Below are 13162 nucleotides of genomic sequence, written 5' to 3'. Positions count from 1 at the left end.
CAATTACAAAAAAAAAAAAAATCTTACAGTTTAGTTTACATGACATATTTTGAGAGAATAGTTGTCTAGGAAATTAGTTCACAACCTTTTTGAATTATTATGATAAAGCAGCATCTACTTATGGTAATAATGCTTTTCTTTAAAGGGTTTGTAGAAATGTAAAGAGGTAAAAGTTTTGAGGGAAAAAATGTATAAAGAATACAATGAAAAGAAAATTACAAAGGTAATCTGAGGATAAAGCATCTAAGCAGGGGGTCTAACTCCAGTCCTCAAGGGCCACTGTCCTGCTTGTTTTCCAACTATCCCTGCCCTACCCACTGCTGATTACCTGGATCAGTTGTGTTCAGCCAATCAGAAGCTGCAAGGGCAGGGCTAGTGGGAAAACAACCCGTTAATCATTTACTTATTTTTTGGTTAATGTTACTGCTGCAGGAATATGTTGACCTTTACTGTTGTAATTATTATATTGAACTAAAGTATATGAAGTACTTTAGATACTGTGGATAGCCTAATCTGCAACAGTGCATCATATTCTACAATATAACCTATATCTGACGTTTTCACTGAACAGAGAAGGGTTGAAAATTTGTCATTTGAAAAGTAACTAAGACAGTTTAGTCGTGTAAAAGTATAAAGTTGCATAAAGTGCAAACACTCAACTAAAGTTTCTTAAATCTGCGTTTAAATGCACAGTGTTAATTCACATTAACACATCACAGGTAGAGCCACTTAGCAGCTCATGCAGCATCTGCTCTGTACAGTTACCATGGTTACAGCTTCATTCACATCTGGACTAAAATCTGGCCCACGCTGTTTAGTGGGAGAAGCTACACCGCTGGATGGCATTAACAGCTACAGGGATAGGTGTCGTGCCAAAGTAGTTATCCCCGACAGGAACTGTATCCCCTGGCACGACATCCTTAGCGACACAAGCGGTGTGACTGAGCCTGCGGTGTTTGATTTGTCTATAAAGGCAGAGTCATTGTAAAATGTGTAAAATGTGAAAAAATGAAAATGTAAAAATAAACGAAACCTGCATTTAGTGGATCAGACGTTTGAAAAAACCAAAAAAAAAAACCAAAAAAACACACACGGCTGCGCTGTTGATCACGTGAAAACGTGTCACGTGACAGCCGCGTTTCTAACAGCCCGATCCTTGAACGCCTCAGCTGAGTTCAATGTACAGGCAGAGGACACGATGAACACACTGTAAGTGCTTTAAAATATCTACAATATATCAGCTTTACTTTGAGATACACCCAGGAGCGACAGTAGACAGATAGATATCGTTACAAAAAAAAAAAAACCTGATCGTTGTGTTTATTTTTCCACCGGCTGTGATGACCTAGATAGCTGCTGCTAACGCGGCGGGTTAAAGTCTTATAACATATAAAATAACACGCCCTGGTGTTTTATATCTTATAACATTAAAACTGTTGTATGTGCGCCCGAACTGCATTAAGTCACAGTGAGACTTTGTTTTGTTGTGACTCTGAGGTAACACTTTGAAATAATTGAACGATGTGTTTGGGGTTTTCTCGGCTACACATACGAACCTCCGCATACCTGCGTTTACTTTCATCTTGTTTTCCTCTTTCTCCCAACAGAGTGATCTTCTCCATCCCTGTGTTGTTCAGCTCCCTGGTCTGGAGTGGGTATCTGGAGTACGACCAAGATGTCCTGTAAGCAAAGACATGTCCTCATCTCTGTGTCATTTAGTAATTCATGCTCGTACCTGCCTATTTGTAAAGCCCTTATAGGCCTAATGGAGTTTTTTTTTTTTTTTTTAAAGACAGAGCCCAGTGTGTAGTACAGATATAGCTTTATAAAGAGGAAAGAGTCATATGACTGGAAAACTGTCATTGTGTCTCTTATGGAAGTTGATTTTAATAAATACTGGGGTGAGTCTATGTTCAACCAGACAAATCAGTCCTAGTCATTTTTTGCCTCTCAGCCTCCTTTTAAAAATTTGCAACCCTGAATCCACGGTGCACGGGAGTTTTCTGTTAAATCCTGCATAAACAGACTAAAGATGTCTGGCATTAATTCGTAGCTGTTTTTTCTCAGGGTAACAGAGGACTGGACTCATGTTGGTCGGGTCGAGCCCACAGAGGACCTGCAGCTGACCTTTGCCCTGAAGCAGCAGAACGTTAAACTGCTAGAGGAAACGCTTAAACAAGTGTCTGACCCTGACTCAGCACAGTATGGTAGGCTGCTGCGTGGTTACTACTAGAAAAAATGTAATAAAAATCTCTTCACGCACTTGTTAATCTAAAATGCTCATTGTGGTTTATGTATCTACTTATTTCTATTTCTGCTCTTCAAAAATATGCTCTGACTTCAGTTTTATAAACAGCCAAAACCTGATAAGTCAAAAGCCTTCTCTTAACTTTGACCTCTTCCTTTACTACAGACAGTCTGTTTTTGGTTTCCACAGGTAAACACCTCAGCCTGGATGAAGTCTCTTCTCTTGTGCGTCCGTCTTTGCTGACCCAAAAAGTAGTGCACCACTGGCTGCAGAGTCATGGGATTAGAAACTGCCTGACTGTTCATACTCAGGATTTTTTACAGTGCACCATGACTGCAGAGTAAGCATATCTTTTTTTGGCAACATTTGGTCTGCTTAACAGTAAATTTCAGTTGCTCCTGACACAGCAACAACACAAAAAGATACGTTTTCTGCTTCAGTTCCCTGTTTTTTCTAAATCTCACAAATGCAATACTCTTGTCTCATGACGCAGTTCCTCTTTCTGTGGTTACTGGTTCAAATCAAATTAACTTTAAGCTGTAGGTTCCAAAATTCAGAAATCTACGTCAATGCTATTGCACCTGGGGGGGGAAAAAAAAAAAAAAAAAAAAAAAAAAACACCTTACCCATACTGCACTGCTTCTCCTAGTTTCAGTACCGCAGCAAGTGAACCAGGAGAATATATATTGTGAACAAGCTGATGAGTTTCATAAACCTGCACAACTTGAACTGCAAGTTAGTATAATAACGATGTGGGAGTTATTGCTATTATCTGGTTTGTAAACTTAAGGGTTGCAGAGACATTGCTTCCAGGAAGCAGGTTCCACCGTTACACCAGAGATGGCCAGTCTGTAGTGAGGTCTTCAGCCCCATACTCAGTTCACGATGATGTTCACCAGCACCTTGACTTTGGTGAGTATATTTTTAGCTGTCATTTATAATTGCTGTGTATTTATAGTAGGATCTGTGCTAAAGTTGGTGGATGGATTGCTTGATTTTTGCTCCAGTTGGAGGGCTTCATCGCTTCCCTGCTAAACGGCAGGAAGTCATCAAGGAGCAAAGGCTTTCAAAGGCAGGCATACACCTCGGAGTGACTCCTGCCATCCTGAGGGCTCGCTATAACCTGACATCAACTGATGTGGGAAAAGCTCACAACAACAGCCAGGCTGTAGCTCAGGTATACTGCAGTGATGAGATCATGATGAAATGCTAAACGTTGCAAATAGACATGTGAACATAAGCTCAAACATCATCATCATCTTGGTGTATATTTTTCACTTTAGCTCGCTGTTTTCTCTTGTAGTTCCTGGAGCAGTATTACCACCCTGCTGACTTGGCTGAATTTATGAGCATTTATGGCAGAAGCTTCCAGCATCTGTCTCAGGTAGATCGAGTGGTGGGGACCCAAGGAGGAGGAAAGGCTGGTCTTGAGGCCAGTCTGGATATAGAGTACATCATGAGCACGGGGGCGAACATCCCAACATGGGTCTTCACCAATCCAGGTTAGTAGGAGAGGAGGATTTAGCTGTGCCTATGTGCACATACATGTGTTGTCCTTTCTGTTTTTAGTTGAGCTAGGTGAGGGGAAAAATAGCTCTGTGTATGGTCAGATCGCTGCTCCACTAGTTTGGTCCAGACTGAAACACTGTTTCTCAACAACTCTGATTGATAAAATTATGACAATAGAAATTTGTCATTTGCATAGACAGTTGTTCAAATATTTACCTGCTGGGCTTATTGACAACAGCATTAAATGGAATTTCTGCATTTACAGTTAATTTTACACCATATTCAGGCCAAATAATCACATTTACAGGTTTATGCAACTGAAAATGAAACGGCATGAAGCTAAAAGTAAATATATCAGAATAAGAGGGAAAAGAACATTTCCTTTTAATTAAGCATGGTTTACATTTGCTCTTTGACATATTCTGACCACCCACATTTCAATCCTATAAAAACACACACTTACGTTTCTTCATTTTCCTTTAGGTCGTCACGAGTCCCAGGAGCCTTTCCTCCAGTGGTTGATTCTGCTGAGCAATATGTCTGGCCTGCCTTGGGTTCATACCGTCAGCTATGGAGACGATGAGGACAGCCTGTCTACTGCCTACATGATGCGCATCAACACCGAGTTTATGAAGGCTGGCGTCAGGGGAATCTCTTTGCTCTTTGCTTCGGGTCTGTAGTCAGGCTGGGAATATGCAAACACCTTGAACTTGTAGCACACAGTCATTAAAGACAGTTCTCAAATGACACAATCATTTATACCAACAAAATGTAACTGGCAGTGCGTTAAAGTCTTTGACTATGGGGGAACTCCACACCTCAGAGTAATAGTTTCATTTTTATGTAGCTTTTTTTTTTTTACTTTATTTACATACAATGATTTTGAATATATTTGGTCAGGTCAGTTTCAAATTCCCATTTTCAGTGGTACAGGTCACACAAAACAGTGCTTCAATAAATGAGGAAGTGGAAGCTTTAAACTAGCTGTGAAAGCATACGATTTAATCAAAATAGGGCAGCATTACTGTGTGTTGGCTTTGTGTGGGGAGTGTCAAAATGCTGGTAACGTTCAATAAGCTATTCATCATCTGATGATCATCTTTAATCTCTCTGACCTTGTTGCTGTTAGGTGACAGTGGTGCTGGCTGCAAACATTTGGGTAAAGGACAAAACTCATTCAGGCCAAGTTTTCCAGCCTCAAGGTAAAATATCAACTTTGAAAATAAATTGGTTTCTCCTTTTTCTATGGTATAGGACCTCTGGACATTTGTGTCACACATTAAACATATAGAAATGTAGAGATACACTACACTAAAGGTTTGTAGTCACCTTCATTATTTACAGATTTTTTTCATTTTGGATTGACAGGTCCAGTGATTAAAATGAAATAGATACAGCATTGTCAAGTAGATATAAAGTAAGCCTTGAAATTTGATTAAAACAATTCTTACAGTTGTCCCAATTTCGATGAGTTCTTATAACAAAAAAAAAAAAAGGTTACTACAATCTCTGGAGCATCAGTACATTTTTCTAGCACATTTTACAGTACATTTTTATAACTACTGAAAAATAGAGGTGACCCTAAACGTTTGACTGGTATTGTATATAGAAATATAAACATTTTGAACCTGAGAAATTGAATTTAAAAAAAATTATGAAAAGCACCAAACATCTAATGCTCTGTGCCCTGCTTTTTGTTCCTAGCCCATATGTGACTACAGTAGGAGGAACCTCATTCAAGAACCCATTTAAAGTCACATATGAGGTTACAGATTACATAAGTGGAGGAGGCTTCAGCAACATCTTCAAAATGCCTGACTACCAGGTAATAATAACAACAATTATTCATAACAGTGTTTACTAATAATAGATTAATAGCTGTTTTAATGCTTAATCATGATGGGATAATCTATGATGTTTCCACAGGTCAGTGCAGTGACAGGATATCTGAAGACTGTAGCGACAACACTTCCTCCCCAGTCATACTTCAATGTCAGTGGCAGGGCCTATCCGGACATAGCTGCCCTGTCTGACAACTACTGGGTGGTCATCAACAGAGTGCCAGTCCCCTGGGTGTCTGGGACCTCGGTAAAATTGATCAAACTTAATTAGACTTTCTGGTGAACAGAGAACTGACAGCAGCTTGTCAATTGACAAATTACATGGATACAGTCATTATTTTCATAGGGATCAAAACTAGCACGTGCCGGCTGTACTGAGGCACTGATGAATAACCTGAGCATTAAATGCTAATTCATCACATCTGCCATGTTTTGATTGCCCCATTAGGCATCAACCCCTGTAGTTGGAGGCATGCTGTCTCTCATCAATGATCAGCGGCTGCTGAAGGGCCTGCCTGTCCTGGGCTTCCTCAACCCTCTTCTCTACAAGCTCAAGGGACAGGCCCTGTTTGATGTAAGTCACGCCTTTACTGCAGTAAACAGCACTGTACTGTGATTTATCCTCGTCATTTAATGGGTACATGTTTAAAAACTAAAATGATGAACAAGGGAGCATTACATAATGAGAATCCATTGAATCAAACCGTAGAATTACCTAAGATTTTACACATTGTGATAAATCAAGTTAAAATGGGACAAGACAGGTCGACTACTCCCCTCCATGACTGACAACCCTACTGTTGTTGTTCCAGCTTCTTTACCCTGTTTTGCCAAAGTACTCTATAAATTAGCACTGCCTGCTATCTAGTAAAATGTTAAGTAGTCCTTTTGCACAGAGAGAGGGAAAAATAAAGAGTGAACCAGGGTTAGCATCAATTTGGCTTTTTGAGATGGAGAGTGGTAACAAGCATTGGCGTTCTTTCTTCTGGGTGTGTTGGAATCTAACGTTAATATGTTTGTTTCAATAACATTAACCACTTTGCATTGTCATGATTTTACCTTTGTACTAAACTGATTAGATTTCTATTTGGGAGTAATTTGAGCTTTGTGTACTGCCAATGCTTTGGGTCAAAGTAACTAGAGCTTTCTGCTGGATTGCCAAATTTTGATGTTTTAGCTCATTTTGGGGATAAATGATAACACAATAGTTCGGATAACGCAGCTCTTTTAGCACAAAACATCTTATCAAAACAGACAGAACAAAGTAAACAACCTCAACAGCGTTAGTCATAAGAAAAATGAAAAACAAGAAGCAATAAATGTGTTCAGTCAGTGAGACATTTTGTTAAAAGGAAGAAGAAAAACCCTTTCGCAACACATTTTGTGGTCATGGTCTTTTTCCTGGATTCTATACATTCTTATCTGCAGGTGACTGAAGGCTGTCATGCGAGTTGTCTGGATGAGCAGGTTCAGGGGAATGGTTTCTGTGCTGCACCATCATGGGACCCAGTTACAGGCTGGGGGACACCAAACTACCCTGCACTGCTAGCTGCGCTGCTAGTCGATTGAACACCTGCAATTCATAACACCACAGGCCCGTCTGCTCTAAGAGCAGGTACTGTACACTCATCTAAACTATTGACCAAGTGGCTGGATGGATGGTATAACGTAGAGGAAAATGTCTACACTAGATTTCTGTTCTTTTGAGATTGAAACTATTGAATTTATTACCAGTCAAGCAGGAATGATTTTACTTTGCTTTGATCAACCTAACGATATACACTATTTTTGTGTATTTTTTCCAAACTATGTTGAATATCTTAGGTCAGGGATAGTGGTAGTTTGGCATTTTTAATGCTACATGCAGTTGCTTGTTTTTGCTGTTCACTGCATTTTAACTGACTGCTGTGCATCACCAAAACAAACTTACAAGCAGAGGGGTGTTAACAGTAAACATATCCTTTAAATTCATTTAGCTAGGTATATAATGGGAAGTGTGGAAATACTTGCTGCTATTCATCAATCTTAAATGACAAAACAATGTTAAAACACACAACAATCACTGTTTGGATGTATACACAGTCCTACTTTAATATTTTTTAACAATTAAGAAATTGTTATATGTTGGATGTCAATCAAATCTATGTAGCAGATGCAATGATCTCACCAGCTCAAGGAAACCTTTATTTTAACAGAAGTTTGGTTTGACGTAAGATCACCAAAATAGCCTATTTTGCCATACTACTCTGCAGGGATGAGACTATTACAAATGGAAATGACCTTTATTTAATAATAAACACACTATATGCAAATCTAAAAGATCACTGCTGTATTTGTAGTAAAAAAAGAACAAATTAAGCAAATGAACAAGAAATTTTGATTTTGGTTTGTTACCATGAACTAATTACATTACACTATGATATTATTCTGCAATCATACCATTATCATTGTTGCACTTTTTTTGCAATGTCAATCATCATATTCATGTATTGTGAAAGACTGCTGTGTTTATGACTTTAATAAAGATGCTTTTTTTTACTTGATTGTTGGTTTCCAGAGTTAAATGTATTTAAAAGTTGAGCTGGGTGTTATGGATCTTAGAAACATACTAGATCGTCAAATACTTTAAAGCTCAAATGCTTTTCATTTCATTCAGACACCCATCAAACAAAAAAAGCAGCTGCGGAAGTACAGTTATTAAATAGTAAATGTAAATATTGGGATTACATTTCCATTATCTGAAGTGAGCCAAGAGTTCACTCTTTAAATGGATGGGATTACAATTGAACCTTCAATTTACAATGCAAATGTTGACATTCCCTCCAGGCTCTACTCTATTGTCTGTTAGGGAGAAAGAAGTAGTTGACGATGTGGTCAATTTCAAATCTACACACTGTATTTCAGCTTTAAGAAGTCACATTAAAATAAAGCTCCTGATTAATGTTTTAGGACGCAGAATGCAAAATAATTTAAGAACCAGTATTTGTTTAATTTGTGTTTTCCACTTTACTAAGAGACGAAGTGTGAAGTACTTTATCAAACAACTGTTAAACCGCCAGGGAACAAATACACGTTGACACATTCTGTCAACATATAACTGACCAACTGGTGCTCGACGTGTACTTTAACACTATTTGTACTATCGACCTAGTTAAATCAAGAACAGATAGCGTGGGGCCAGACTTATGTTAAAAATGTTAATATATTAATAATTATTGCATTTCTGATCCCTATAGCCCAATATCATTACCACAGGTCCTATATTGACCTCAACTGCTTCATTATTTAGTCTTTTGAGCAGCGGTTTCGTCTCTAAATGACATTACTAGTCACTAGCATAGGCCACAATTTAGATTGAGTTGTACTTGTTAGAGGACAAACAACACTTTTTGTATTGGTAGTGCAAGGGGGAAAAACATTTTAATCAGTGTTCACTATTGAAAAACACAAGGCTATTATCTACATGATTCTGATATTGTGTTAAATGAAATGAAAATATGCAAAGGTCACCCCATTCCCCCTTAAAACATACTCACATGAAGAAAAAAGGAGAAGGTAAAACAAACTGTGAAACCTCTTCCAGGAAGAGCTACAGGGACAATCTTACTACATACATTACCACAGAGCTTATGTCAAACAGTGTACAATATGCACACTTTGGGGAAGTACAAAATTGAAAAGGTGTCACTGCAGAGGCTTGAAATTTGACTTATATTGCAAAAACTTTAACTAGCTGTGTTATAAATAAGTTTTTGGGTGCAGATTCATGAATTAACATCTCCACAAGAGGAAACTCTTCCATTCCAAAATTGTTCCATCCAGGCAGCGCCAAAATAGGGTAGGAGGCCTGAGCGGGTCGGGGTTCTCATGAGTTCCTTGTTCAAACCTCCGTTAATATATCAAAAAGTTTGAGAAAAGTAATTTCTCTGTTTAAATCTTTATCTAGAGACAGTACATAAGGGACTTCTCATCTCATAACGGCCACAGAACATTAGTTTGTCTGTTGAGAAGTGGAGATACAGGACAGATCCTCCAGTGTATGCTCACCATGCCTGGTTCAGGGCCGATTCACTGGTTGTTTTTGGCTTTGGCGTGTGTAAGGATGTGAGACTTCAGGTTGGTTGATTGGGCAAATTTTTTGTTGCAGCCATCAAAGGGGCACACATACGGGCGGTCTCCAGTGTGAATACGCACATGTGTGCGCAAGTTAAAGTCCAGAGAAAACCGTTTGCCACAGCCCTCAAATGTGCACTGGAGACAAGAGAGATTGAGTTAACGCTGCTGCATGCCTCAGCTTGACTCAGAGATAAACTGATATCATTTATCAATGGCAGGCATTTGAGACAACAGTAGCAAGGTGTGTGGGTAACTGCTCTGACAAAAGCCAGTTGGGCAAAGTTTACATTTCAGAAGCTTTTTTCTTTTCCAGATACCAAAGAAAGTAAAGCAAATCACGCAGCTTTTGCTAGAAGAAGCAAAATAAGTGTAACAGGCAAAAAGTGAAGGAGCTTACCTGGAAAGGTTTCTCTCCTGTGTGTACGAGTTGATGCCTCTTCAGTTTCGAACTCTCCACAAAGGCTTTGCCACACTCTGCACAGACATGCACACGGGGCCCATGGGTATGCAAGTGCTTCCTCATCGCCGAGTTGTCCCTAAACATCTTGGTACACCCCTGAGAGGAAGTGAAGCAAGATAAAGCTAATCACTCTGGATGCAATCACAACAGATGAGTTTTATCAACAAATCACGACATCTGCTTAGATTGCTGAAATCTTCCTCCTACCAGTGTGATGAACTCCTGCAAGATTATACTTTCAAGATTGTTAATAATAAAAATTTGCAAATAAGCAAGGTGCTGTTTATGCACAATATACATAATGATGCAATAAACAGAACACTGCACTCACTTTGTGTGGACAAGCTATCGTTCTGGGTGCGTCGTCTTCTTTTACTTTTCTTGGCTTCATTCTGCAAAGAAACAAGTGGTCACATCACTATAGACTATTTCCACAACTGTCCATGTGCCTGACACTCAATATTGGTTCATAAAAAAAAAAAAAAAAAAAGATTTTTGTTTTTACAACTGTGGTATATATAAATGAGCTCTATTAATAGCTCACTGAATGTAGTTAATTTTGCTTTGGTGAACAAAACCATGAACCGTGACTTACCGCGCAAACTCTGCCAGCTGTTTGGGATCTGACAGGTCAATGCCTGGGATGCCTCCGGGAGGAAGCTTTTTCCCCGTCATGTACTCAGAGTAATCTGGAGGTGAGTTTTCACCAGTGATTTGTTCCTCATGGTCTATGTCCTTCTTGTCATCTGAATGACAGAGTTGTAGAGCAGTGATGCTAATTAAAACAGTAGCAGAGCATGTAAAAATATCTAAAACCATTTATAGCTAGACACACATCACTTCAGCAAGCTTTGGTACCATTCCCTGTCAGCCACTACTGTTACTAATTTAGGGCTAATTAAAATAATACAGGAAATCCAGTTCGATCTTAAACATTTACAAAAACAACCAGTAAAAACTGTCTATCCAGGGCACACTTTACAGTGCAGTGCAACCTGATGTATTAGATAATGAAAAAGTTTTTTTTGCAAAAGTGTATAAAAATGCATAAACTGTTTTAATATTTTGCCATTTCATGGTTTTAACAAATACAAACTTTTAAAACCTCCCTGTAAAGGACTAACTTAGCTTTTATTTTGTTCATGAAGCTAAAATGGTATGGGAGGATTCACACTGCCAAGGACTTCAAATATCTACAATTAGCAAATATCAAAAATGGACAATTAAAATCAAAGAGCTGATATTACTTTATTTTACTTCATGAATTTATCACATTCTAAAGTAAGTTGTTTTATTTAGGTACTGGGCCAAAAAAGGAGGTGTTGCAGGTAAAAATAAATAAATAAATAAATAATGCATTTAGCATTAATTAATTTAGCAATTAAAGAAACTAACGTTACTATTTTGGTCACAGGGTCGTTTTCTTCTTGTGCTTGTTGTAGCTATAAAACCACACGAAGACGTATGGTGCGTTTATGACCACAGAAGCGTAAAGTACGACGGGTTCCTGAAGGCAGCACAACCACCACTGAACTGAACTGCGCCACAGCGGCCTAGCGGAGCCACCTCCGCTCGATCCCACTCTCGCCGCCATCTTCGTCGGCCAAATAAACGCCATTTTTTCGGGCCGCCATACTTTCTAGACCGGGGAAATATGGCGGCGCCCATCGACACATAAAACATGGCTTCCCATAAAAACAAAAACATTACAAATGAAGTTTCGGTGGCTCCGGGTTGGGAAATAGTTCCTAGTTTAGCGGAGGACAAGGCCCCAACTGGGCCCAGTCACCCGACACACACGCTGAGAACAAAGCGAGTAGCCACCTTACAGGAATTCACTCTGAACTTACCCGAAGCCCACATAGTAACTGAAAACTCCCCCTCCAGAGTCTTTATCTGGACCTGCTTCTGCTCCCACTTTCTGCCCATGTCCCCTCCGCTCATGTAGCTCTTTTTACCCGCTTTCTTCCCACTACCGGACTTCTTCATCCGGCCTGTCGACGAGCTTTTCCCGGCAACAGTAACCAGAGTCTGCTCTATATAGTCCTCCTCCACGGCGGGCACCGGGATGAGGATCTGGTCCTCGAACCCGTCATCCGTGTGCAGTTCAGAGTCATCCTCGCCCACCACCTCTTCTCTCGTCTGCACCAGAATCACCTCCTGGTGCGGGTGGATCGAGCCCGGGTCCTCGGTGTCTAACGGCTGCAGGGCGATCATCGGCTGGTGCTCCCCGTCGTCTCCCACAACTGTTGTCTCGATCGTCTCTACTTCTATTTCGTGCAGCTCCACTATTTCGGCTGGCATTTCCGACCCGTCCGTCTCTATGTACAGGGTGTCCCCCGATGCCATGATAAATGTTGGATCTTCTCTCACTTTTATACTATTTTTCCGACTCCAGCTTCCCCTTTCGTCGACTCTCAGCCTTCCTCCTTTCTCTCCAACAACAACTCTACACTACTGTACTCTCGTCGCCACAGTGCTCTGGTTATGAAGTCTCGCGTGATTTGAGTCTAAAAAGCCCTGGAAAAATGTGGATCCTCAAACACTACAAATTGGCACTGGAATGAATGTTAACTATTTATAAGAAAATGAAAATACCTATGGTTCTATTCATAAATGTATTAAACAATAAACCTGACTGACAATCGAATTCGACCAATTTTTCAGCTTCATTTTTACTATATACAAATTAAAGTCGCATATAATCATTTATATTTTTATTAATTTCTCAGTCTATAAAGTGAACACAAACTGAAGTCATATAGTTGGGTTTACAGTAATAAAAGAACCAACCATAACATTATGTGTGTATATATATATATGTGTGTGTGTGTGTGTGTGTGTGTGTGTTATATGTGTTTATATATGTATAGTATATATATATACTTTAATTTGTATATTTGTATATAGTACAAATGAACAAATGAAGCTGAAAAACTGGTCATGGTTCGGTTGCCAGTCAGGTTTATTGTTTAATACATTTATGAA

At 39.3% G+C, this 13162-nt stretch overlaps 2 protein-coding genes across 3 annotated transcripts; one reads left to right on the top strand and one right to left on the bottom strand.

Annotated features, from left to right (window-relative positions):
* The first annotated feature begins 1126 nt into the window (after positions 1-1126).
* On the top strand, positions 1127-8141 carry tpp1 (tripeptidyl peptidase I). Its single transcript, XM_026327461.2, has 13 exons — positions 1127-1209; positions 1608-1682; positions 2068-2207; positions 2438-2588; positions 3039-3160; positions 3256-3425; positions 3552-3750; positions 4241-4429; positions 4887-4959; positions 5462-5582; positions 5684-5845; positions 6047-6172; positions 7027-8141. The coding sequence occupies exons 1-13, from the start codon at positions 1199-1201 to the stop codon at positions 7165-7167; spliced, it is 1680 nt and encodes a 559-aa protein (XP_026183246.1). The 5' UTR covers positions 1127-1198; the 3' UTR covers positions 7168-8141.
* yy1a (YY1 transcription factor a) lies at positions 4307-12656 on the bottom strand. 2 transcript variants are annotated; one of them, XM_026327918.1, is made up of 6 exons: positions 12025-12656; positions 10770-10920; positions 10506-10566; positions 10112-10270; positions 9646-9849; positions 4307-4442 (listed from the first exon to the last, which is right to left on the bottom strand). In XM_026327918.1, exons 1-5 carry the CDS (start codon positions 12521-12523, stop codon positions 9667-9669), a joined length of 1053 nt encoding a protein of 350 aa, XP_026183703.1. In that variant the 5' UTR covers positions 12524-12656; the 3' UTR covers positions 4307-4442; positions 9646-9666. The 2 variants fall into 2 exon arrangements, with proteins under 2 accessions (XP_026183703.1, XP_026183619.1); XM_026327834.2 differs by lacking the exon at positions 4307-4442 and having other exon boundaries at positions 7408-9849; positions 12025-12655.
* Positions 12657-13162: the final 506 nt, after the last annotated feature.

Source organism: Mastacembelus armatus, chromosome 22, assembly GCF_900324485.2.
Source record: "Mastacembelus armatus chromosome 22, fMasArm1.2, whole genome shotgun sequence".
NCBI classification, from domain to species: Eukaryota; Metazoa; Chordata; class Actinopteri; order Synbranchiformes; family Mastacembelidae; genus Mastacembelus; species Mastacembelus armatus.
This window is presented reverse-complemented; position numbering and strand designations above follow the sequence as displayed.